The sequence below is a fragment of the Haliotis asinina genome, chromosome 3, assembly GCF_037392515.1.
Source record: "Haliotis asinina isolate JCU_RB_2024 chromosome 3, JCU_Hal_asi_v2, whole genome shotgun sequence".
In the NCBI taxonomy this organism is placed as follows: domain Eukaryota; kingdom Metazoa; phylum Mollusca; class Gastropoda; order Lepetellida; family Haliotidae; genus Haliotis; species Haliotis asinina.
The window spans coordinates 39310576-39321798 of record NC_090282.1 but is presented as its reverse complement, the minus strand read 5'-3'; the positions used below and the strand labels follow the sequence as shown (position 1 = coordinate 39321798).

Genomic DNA, 11223 nt, shown 5'->3' with positions numbered 1-11223 from the left:
TTGGGAAATCAGCGGTATATAACGAAATTATAACAGCTCTAAATTTGATTTAAAACCGAACGCGTAGTGGATGACTTTGATTAGCCAATCACAATCCAGTATTTACTGAAGTCATGGTAGAATGATATTTAGAGGATACTAAACGACCTTCCGTGTAATACCAGTTTTATTAAACGAGTTAATGATTTGGTATCAAACGAGCGAAAGCGAGTTTGATACTAAATCTTTGACGAGTTTAATAAAAGTGGTATTTCCCGGAAACGAGTTTAGTATTCTATTTATTACTCGCCAACATAAACTGACAGAAACTGCGGCGAAAGCTGAGGATTCTCAGCTTTTCGCGAGTCAAGCAAGGTCCAAGTAAAATTGCGACAGCGACATTATCATTGTGACGTCACAACTTTGAACCATTTTGACGTCATAGGTCAAGCGGTAATACACTGGTGTCATATTGCCTTTGAAATATTACACTGCAGTATCTTCAACGGGCGAGTAATAAATAATCATCTGCATTATGTGATGGGTAGATTTGAGTGGCCCATTTGGTCACATGACAGCTTTGACGCTAAACATGTCAACCTCATCACTTCGCAAGAGGTTGATACAATCATGGAAATAGAGAAAGTGTTTCTCTATTTCTATGATACAACAATCCAAGCGCCTCCCTTGGCTAAAAATAGATTTCGCAGTCCAGCTGTTAACTCCACACTGCGTACGCTAGATATTGAAACGATAGGCATCGCTTCGTCCCTGTGCCGGTGTTGGTTTAGAGTTACGTCCCATCGGTATGAAAATGGCAGACGATACACCACGAAGATTAATTTTTCTGTGTCGGTACTTTTGGCATATATTAAAACAATTATCGACTTCAGTTCGGTTGATCTAATGATTTGTCGACCTTGGACATATGATATTCACTTCGACTTCTTCGCCTCGGTGAATATCATCACATGTTCAAAGTCGATACATCAATGACTCAGCTTAATTCTGTGTAATACTGTCAATATAGTAGTGTTATCGATGCACTAATTATTGAACTGGTAAACAGCTTGGTATAAGGGACCAATGTGTATACATACACCTACGAGGTCACTACAAAACAAATCACAGGTTTGAAAACCAGCTTTTGTTGTTTGCGTCACTGCCGGTAATGATCCGGATTTTAAGTGGTCCCGGCTGGTAGTTAATCCGGGTTAAAGATGTAGAAAACACATGGCTCATGCCATTGCAATTGTTGTCTTGTGGAAGTTCAAGGGGCCAAGACGATTTGTAAGTCGTTGATGAATATTAATTATATTGATGAACATTTTGATAGGGCCACAAAGTGTGTAAGTTTTGACGAATTTATAAGAGTTTGGAACGCAATCGGCTTTTTCGTGTCGTGTTTCGCACGTGGGTTTGTGTATCCTATTTTCTCGTCATATGTTGCCGTTGTACATGGAGTTAAAGCGAGGAAATTAGATACTCATGTAGGATTCAAAACTATTTACCTGTGTCTAAATAATGTTTTGTATCATTTAAACAGTTTGAACCGTATGAACGTACATGTCAAAACATTGATTACAGAACTGTCTCGTTTCTTGTTTACTTGGTTCCGTCCTATTGCGCAACTTAGTGCGATAACCAGTCCAGAATATTTAGACTCATTTAACTGACTGCATAAATGTTAATCAGTATGATTTGACAAGTCTAGTATGCAGTTGTACATTGCAACACTAAGCTCCTAATCCTAGCAAACGTACGTCGTGAGCTCTGACAAACAGAAACCTGGAAATCGTGAAAGTCTCAAAACTTGCCGCTAGAAAAGTTTGGCGGTCTCTTTTTGTATATGGGCCACTGGCCTTCATGCAATAACTGATTGATTGATTGATTGATTGATTGACGGAACTGATATTACATCAACCACGTTGTGCGTTACAGAACAACGCTGAAGAAGCGCAAAAAAAATACATAACAGGTTTAACCAGTGAGCCAAATAACATTGTGAATCATTTTACGATCTCACCAAACAGGGGCAGTCTGTAATTCCATAGTTAAGGTATGCTGCTTGAACCTCGACATAAAGTATAGTGTTATTAAAGTTTAAAATTACAATTCACTTGTGAATACCATTTCCTTATGAGACAAGGAGTTGGAATTCAGTTTAACCAGAGATGTTTGTGGTGTCAAGTTACACTTTCACACGAGAAAATTCGGACCGGCTGAAAAGTAGGCCAATGTCTGAATGGGTTAATGAGACTTATGTTTCGGTATGGAAGGTAACGTCAACGCTGCGGCATCAAATAAGAGTCTGCGGACAAGAAACGAATTCAAGACAAAGACCTCTGCAGTAATGCCTCCCATTCATCCATGGAGGTCAGACTGGAAACGATATTAGACAATGACATTAAATTGAGAAACTGAAGAACCACTTTAATTACACGTTTAGCCCAGGATTAGTCTGAGACCTTCTCTCTCACACATATTTCATATTTTGCTTGACCAAGATAATTTATTGTTCCCTGCCTCTACTGGATTATTTATGCAGCAAAATTAAGAACGAATAGACAGTTGTATATGAACTGAAACAGTTCCACTCTGTCTTGCAGCCATTTTCTCACCCAGCGTTCTACATCGGAATCTCAGATCTGCCTATCAATCACTTCTTAATGTGCCCTCATATAAATTCAAAACGTTCGCTCATAGCTCCTTCAAACGTACAGCTGATTTCCTGTGGAACTCACTCTCTCCATACATTAAGCCTGGTAAAACTCTCTCAAGTTTTAGACCTCATCTAGGGACATTCCTCATACTTCGCTCCGGGTTAGAAATAAGCAACTCATGCTTGTCGTATGAGTCGGTTCCCAAATGTTTGTGTTCAGAGCATGCCCAAGCGTTGTCTAGCGCATTACAAATGACGTATTATTAGACGACGAACCCAAAGCAAGATTGTCACAAAAAAGTGAGTCAATGCGTTTAATTTTACGCCGCTTTCAGCAATATTGCAGAAATAGCACTGTGGGTGACACCAGATATAGGCTTCACATATGGAACCCAGGTCATGGGCGTTACCAGCGAATGCTTTAACCACTAACTACACGATTACAACTTCCAAGCGTCCATATCTACTGCGATCTTTCCAAACCGGCCTTCCAACATCTTCCGCATGTGATCAATAAACAGATTTACAGACTTAATTTGTTTTTTAGAATAGAAGAAATCCAAAGTGAGCCCGATCTTTTTTCTGTGGAATGTTCCAACTGAGTTTACCATGGCACAGCGAATATCTCCTGCAATACCTGACTTTCCCAGGAACACTTTAATCTTCACTAACTCCTGTGTGAGATTCTGTTTCAACCCGTCGTAGAAGACGAGCAGTACATCCCGATGTTTCACCCAGGAGGCAAGAAAGTTTTGGTAACGATCAATCTCCCCCACTGGAAATCTTTCCCAATCTGAAAGAAGGACAGATGATGTATTTTGTAGGAGCAAAACAGTGATTATTGCGTTCCGATGGAATCCACATTATTACGATGTGACTGTGTTCAATTTTTTTCACTTAATGTTAAATAGTGTTGTAATTATGAGGGCTCTTCAACAAGTAATGACAACAACTCGACCTACCACCGTGTGACTTCTAGCTCTTGCCAGTATTGAAAGAACTATTTGCTGGCAGGAGATTTTCACGGATACAAGACCTTCAACACCGTGATTTTAGAACTCTGAGACATGCCACAAGACGAATATGACATTGTTTTTGTGGCCAAGGCTTATAATTCTGCACATTCTGTATAAATTCGCAGGGATGTTTACTTTCATCGACTGTTTGACGTGGAAATTAAGATTTTATTTCCAGCAGTGGCCTCTTAAACGAAAGCATTAGCTGTAAGTGGCCCTTTCACAAGCGTCCAGCAATCCGAGGCTTTCTTCGACCATGTACACACACCCATTTTGTTCGGACCCATCGTCACCCATTTGTGACAAGATCGTATATTTGATTATCAAAATCTGCTTTGAGTTGAATTGCAGAAATCACAAGAAAGAATTGGTAGGTGTCATACTTCGTGATCGATTGGCCATCCATCCAAGTACGTATACATCAAGTTTTACTCGATTGCACGCCGTGGTAGCGTAGCGATCGGCAAAGCAGGCGAGTGCCCGTCCTTGTCAGTATGTGTTGTGATTTAGAAGCCAGACCTCCAAAATGGTGAAAATGTGGTTAGGTTCTTGCGACCGCATGGGATGTGATTTTTCACAGTTTGGAATGATTAAACTTAGATTTTCAGCTGGTTGTCATCGGCTATCGTGAGTGGCAACCGTGCAGGGGCCCTTTTAAGGTGCAAAATGTCATGTCAGTTATGGTAATATTTTAACCGATAGGTGGAAGGTTTAATTTAATAACGGTACTTTGGATAGACCGATTTTTATTAAAATAGATAGTAGTTTTGGAAAGCTCAGATGATGATTTAAACTTGTGGACAATAGTATTACATATATGCTCATTGCAAAAATATTTTTATCACAGAAGTTCCATCTGACGACAACATGGGATTACTGAAGATCAATTTTGTCCCAACATATTTGGGAACCTGTAAGAAGGGTTAATGAATAAATGCTTAAACAGTCTCATGATATGGATTGTAGATAATTGCAAATGATAATACTGACAACGCAGTGAATGTCGCCAATATCCATCTGGTCTCTCCATAACTCGCACCTCAGTGAGCCAGTTGTCAAGTTACTACCAGCTATTCAAAACAAATTTGAATATACTTAGACAGACACTTTTGAATGAGATTTTGCGCAAAAAAACCTTGAAATCGTCTATACATATTGACAGTAGGGGGAGACCTCGTCTAAATGAATTACTAAAAGAGCATGTGTCCTTTTTTCCCGATTTCAGCATGTCGCATGAGGACGTTGTCCTTGAAGCAGAGAGTAAATAAATGGACAGTCGTTTTGGCATCATGGAATTGGCTCCCGTGAATTACTATCTTCGTCAGCTGATGTACAGTACAACTTCAGCTCCAAATGTTGATAGACCTCACCTTGATCAACACAACCCAGTCGGCTGTACACAGCTGCATTGTTCCATCAGACATTATGAAGCCACCAGCTCAGCAGAGCGTGTTTTAAATGAAGAACATCTTCTGCTTGTCCAGATCTATATATTTATTTTGCGAAATACGAATTTTAGTATGATTAGGTTTCTTAAATGCGTTACCCTCCTTGTAAGAACAACATTCGCTCTATCTGTATCATGGAAACCTTATCTTGGAAACCTACAAACCGCAGGTATATCCTTGGGATATTCAAAATTTATATACATTTATGTCCATGGCGGTTATAGCTGGGACCATTTTCAAAATAATCTAATGACTATACAGTTGCACTATAAGGAAATATGGCCTGGACACGATCCTCCATTTAGCTGGTGAGTTCGACATAAACTCACTCACACAAATGATGACAATGCAACATAAAACCTCTTCTTTTGAGCTTTGGAATTACCTGGAATCATAGGGGCGTGCTTCGCTTACAAATAGCACTAGAACGACATATAGGTGCACAGAGCAGAACAGATCCTGACAAACTGATTCGGGCCATCCGATTGGTGGAAAACAAAACATACCCTCAGTATTCCTTATAATTTGTGATGATGTACGGAACAGTAAATTGGTTAGAATAGTTTTAGAGGGTTAAAAACGCATTTGATATTGATTATTTTTTAGGAAATTATAATTATGAATATTTAACCTCTAAACTTATTCTTACCATGTTATTGCACAGGTCACTTGAATGGCAAAGTCATCTGTGGCCGACTAGTGAGTATTAATGCCTATGATTTTGGAGAAAATGCTTGTTTATTGTCGAGTAAATGATATATGGATGTTGCAATAAGTTCTTAGACCCGTGGAATGTCGCCGACGATCGACTCTAGCCCTACATAGCTGGTGAATTAATCAACTAATTAGAAGATGAGTTTCCACTGTCTTGGCTATGATTTGGCCGTTGAATGGCGGAGGTAGCTGTTTTCGGCGAGTCGTGGCGTATAACTTTTGAAATAAGTATCCGATTGTGACCTTTTATAGCTCATTTTGTAGGGAAATCGCCCAGCCTTGATTGAGGAGGAATGGTTTTGTCATTGCATCCCTTTTCTATTATATAGTAATAGAGTTTGGTCCATGCTTCTGTATGTATTTCTAACGTTGTTTCTAAGCGAGGCACGCCCATATGCCTGGAATACCATATTCATGGACGATAACTGGTCTCCAACAAGAAACCTCCATGTTTAAGGATCAACATGTCATTAATGACAAATAAGCTTAAGTACTCACCTTGCCCATATTTGTCGAGAGAGAGTTCTCCTGTGTGATTTGACTTGATAAATTTGAAGAGGGACAGGAATGTATCATACGGGTTTCGTATGAGAAGAATAGCTCTGGAATAAAATTTGCCTTCATAACGCTCGTGTGTCTTCACTGCAACTACAGAACCATTGGACAGACTCTCACCAGGGAAACCGTTGAGTCGCAACCCTTCGTCAATGTACACCGATCCTGTGGCAATCCCTAAAATATTGACAACTGTATTTGTACTGACGCTTTTGTTAAGAGAGTTTGCCATGAATGATTGGTTTGTAATTCAACGCCAGTCAGCAGTATTCCAGCTATATGGAGTCGGTCTGTTAATAATCGAGGCAGGGCGAAAACTCCCTCCGGACTACAGAATCCGGGCACCTACTTTCACAAATAAAACTCTCCTCAGAATCAATTGGAAAGAAAGACTTAGGTGCGATGGACACTTTGGAACGTGTAGCCTGGTTTCTAAACTGGAGTTTGTAACATGCAGAAATCGAATGACCTGGTTGCTTACAATGTGCACAAACAGGATCAGAACCACTGGTGGTAGTCTTAGGCTTAGACTGAAAAGTATGTGACTGCTTGCCACTAGACTTTGAACTTATTTTAACCCCACTGTAACCTGAATGTCCTGAAGTCTTAACTGGGGAAATGCCCTTTTGGACAGAAAACTTTTTATTACCCGGAGACCTAAAAGAACTCTTGTGAGTCAAACAATAATCATCTGCCAACATTGCTGGCATATGCAAGTCATCAACCTTTTGTTCATCCAAATAAGTCTTAAGGTCAGAATGAACACTGATTGAAATATTGAATAAAGATCTATTTGTTCGTTGACACACTGATAGAATATCAATCATAAAAATACTAATATCCCTAACTTATTTTGTTCAATATAGGTAATGGGTGTGAGTGAAAGCCGGGATTTTATGTATTTCCTAAAAGAGTCCCATATTTCGTGAAATCACTGTGACCCCATGGATTTCATGTGTTCCCTAAACTATTCAGGGATTTCATGAACTTACTAAATACTGGCTCAGGGACTCCATGAAACCCGTGGCAGCCTTTATTGAAATAGGGGGACCAAATTTATAATGCGAATACAGAGTATATACTGATAAAACGTATTTGTTCGGGCAAGATAGACTGTTATGGCACTGGCTATTACACTTCATTTACAACACAGATCAATTTACATTGGTTAGAAGCACTGACCATCACAATTCATCTGGGAAATCCCAGCAGTTCTGAGAAACCGTTCTTTGTCTTTGACGAATCGTTTGTATAGACAGAAGACGCTGAGGACAAATGTGAATATATGCTTTGGAAACTCCCCTTTCCTTCCCAAACCTATACACGTTCCAATTCTTGGATTTAAGTTATCAAGTCACAATTTACCGATAGAAACAGGACGCTGATATAACATTCTTATAGAAAACAGTCGCCGTAAACTTTGCGATTCTCCGTCTGTTGGGGAAGAATTCCATTATCTTTTTAAATGTGCTCTTTTCCAACAGCAGATGATGTATATTACAGTCTGAACTAAGTTTGAACTAAGACTGCTATTTTCAATAAACAAAACAAAACATGTAAAAACCCCTCGTTACATGCCTTGTCAAAGGTACTGAAATTTTAAATGAATTGTGCGATAATAATAATTCATTTACTAGTAACTGTAAGTATCTGCCATCCTGATTGTGTATTTATATCGAAATTCCCACTTATATATCAAAGCTATTTAAAACATGGCTCCTTGCCTCTTAGAAGCTTATACTTGGTTATATGCAAACCTAAAGCCATGCTACCTGGATCTGCTACAGCTACGTCACATGTGCCACAAATATATAGATAATGCTGTAGTCATTGCCATCTTAGAAATATCAAGTGTAAAAAGAAGTAGTTGTTATAAATTCAATTTTAATTTTTGATCTTTTAATTACCTAAATATTTTGATATGTCACAATGTACCAATACTGTTTTGTTGGAATAACTATTAATATAGCTTTAAAATAATATATGTTTGAACGTTTAACTCACTAAATATTTGGATGTGACAAATTTTGTCAAGATACTGTTTTGTCAGACTAAACATTAGTCATGATGTCTCTCATTTGGATCATCTTCTAATCCCTGACCAGTCTTTGTGGTAGTGCAAACAGAAGCATGAATTCCGGGAATGGGACTGAGCGGTTGCCCAAACCCCGGAATGAGTAAATCTAGGAATTGGGCATGACATGTACATTCACAACAGACGTAACGCGAAGGGGGGTAATGTAATGACTCCGATCAACACTACTCTTAATTAAAATTATCATTAGAAATATGTCACACGTGACTATGAAAAGACCGCCATGAGCTGTGACACTTTCAAAGTTATTTGCATCCCTTGACGGTTTACATTTTGCTGGAAAAGAGCAGACAGTGACCATTGGGTCAGGTGGTTAAATCTAACTTCTTTGCATACTCATAGTGTTACCTGTCATTTGTTGGATGAGGTGCCTCGTCCACGTATTGCCCGAGCCAGGGTAACTAACAAGTGCTATGTTAGGTAGGACTCTGGAAGATAGTCTTACACTTGGACAGTGTGGCACTGAACCGTTCGAATTGTGGGCAAGAAATCGGACAGAAGATGGAATAGTTTTTGTTTGACCTTCTGTTACAGTCAACAAAAAGTCCACAGCAAATATTGCCGATAATGCAGCCAATACAAACTTGAAATTCCTTTTCAAAGAAGTCACCCTGGCCATATTGCCATTGATTGGGATAGTCCTGAAAAGATAATATCCAAAAACTCGTAATCCTCCGGTAGAAAGAATGATGTTTGAAAAGTTCACCGAGAAGAGTCTTTCATGAAAGTATTAGCCAAACGAACACTGACAACCGTCAGACTCTGTTCCGTCCCTCTGTATGCCGCTCATCAGTGCTTTAGACTTGATAATGTACCTGGCCAATGCAAGCTGTTTCCCATATCCAGTCTAGCAATGTAAATCGATCCATGGACTCTTTGTCAGCTATGCTGAACCAACCCAGAGGGCAGTCCAGGAATACAAAGGTAAAAATGAAAAACTTATCTAAAATCATGCAACAATCATTTTTCACAACGACGCTCGTTTGGCTGAACAAGTCCTTATTGTGTGTGTTGTATCACTCTCAAATACATTTATACTGATGAAATACAAAGCAGTCGTGAGCCAACTATTGTGGAGGTCTGCTGATAAAGCAATAGAACAGTGATGCTAAATTCTACAAATCTGTTTCCACCTGTTGTAACTGTTGAATTTGTTTTGATTTTTTAATACGCGTGTAGAACTATAATGTAATGATTATTGACAATTACTCTTGATGTTTCGTCGACATAACAATGCAGTTAGAACACGTGTAGCCAGTATTGAGGCTCAGCATTAGTTGGTTGGTTGTTGTGGCTCTCAGCAATATTCCAGCTCCGTTGTATATGTCGGTCCTCTGTGAATAATCGAATATGGACAATCCAGTAATCAACAGCATGAGCATCGACCTACGCAATTGGGATACGATGACATATGCCAACCAAGTCAGCGAGCCTGGCTACGCGATTCTGTTAGTCGCTTTTTACGCCAAGCATGGCTCAGCATTATCTATTGTACTTACATACCTCAGGTTTTTATTTTGACAAATATGTAAAAACATTTGGTCTAATGTGTTTCTTTATTTTGGGATGTATCTGTAGGGCACAAATATATACCTACTATGGAGAGACAAGATATGATCAACGATGTAATATTGGTATACTGTACAAAGACAGAGACTTGGCACATGTATTTTCTGAGGTGGGAAAATCTAATGAAAATTTCGAAATACAGTAATATTCGTTTATAACGAACTCAAAGGGACTGTTGTTTTCAGTTCGTTGTAAGCGAAGTTCGTTCTAAGCGATTCGGGAATGTTCGTGAATATTCGGAAATTACCGAGAATCGTCACCACGCCACTGGTTTCAGACAAGATCATGTTCATAACAACATATAGGAAAGCAGTCGGGACTTCTGAATTTGTTCGTTGTAACCGGCAATTCGTTGTAAGCGTGTACGTTATAAGTGAACTTTACTGTATTGTGCAGTCAGTGAACTTTGTTTATAAATATTTGCTGCAACACAGCCAGGCCGTTTACCAAATGCCTTTATTGCAAATGTGGATTGAAAACATTGAAAGACATAAAATTCGGCTGAAGTGAGTGTTTCGTACAGGAAAACACTTTAAAATCTTAATAACTTGAAAATTGTTGAAATGACAGAACTGTCCAATCAGGACCTAGCTGGACGCGATGACGTTGCAATACGACTGCGTCATCTGCGTGATCGATTTGTGACAGCTAGAAAGAATTGTTCATTGGTAGAGTGATACCACAGACAATACTCAATTGTTTACGACGTGCAGGCATTAGAGCTCGGAGACCATACACTGGGCCTATACTCTTCAGAAACGTAGGGGAACTGTACTTTCAATGTACGATTGTCGACAATGGAATATATATGGTTATGAATCAGTGTTATGCAGTATTACTGAATGTTTTGAGAATGCATGACCACGTGGATTTCATTCAAAGCAAAGCTGTTCGTTCACTTATCCCCCCTTGTTAGGTGACTGGAGGATGAGATGAAAATTTCAGGTTTACAATTTTCAGTCAGTAGTGGGTGATTTGACCCTGAAAACCCTGGCCATGCACAGATGCAAGAAAATTATCGGCAAAAATGGTCTACAGTGATTTATGGACCTGCATGAAAAACGTCAAGATTCATAATGACACCACATGTACATGCAGGAGCCTCCCACGTTGTGTGTGTCTGTTTATGAGTAAATGCTGTCTTAAGAGCAATTTAGACTGAAGTCATTTATTTTTAAAAAGGCG

At 39.2% G+C, this 11223-nt stretch overlaps 1 protein-coding gene across 1 annotated transcript; it reads right to left on the bottom strand.

Moving 5' to 3' along the window:
- Nucleotides 1-2941: 2941 nt before the first annotated feature.
- On the bottom strand, nt 2942-9282 carry LOC137277980 (WSCD family member AGAP003962-like). The gene is made up of 3 exons (XM_067810001.1): nt 8818-9282; nt 6318-6551; nt 2942-3434 (listed from the first exon to the last, which is right to left on the bottom strand). Exons 1-3 carry the CDS (start codon nt 9086-9088, stop codon nt 3082-3084), a joined length of 858 nt encoding a protein of 285 aa, XP_067666102.1. The 5' UTR covers nt 9089-9282; the 3' UTR covers nt 2942-3081.
- Between the last annotated feature and the right edge of the window lie 1941 nt (nt 9283-11223).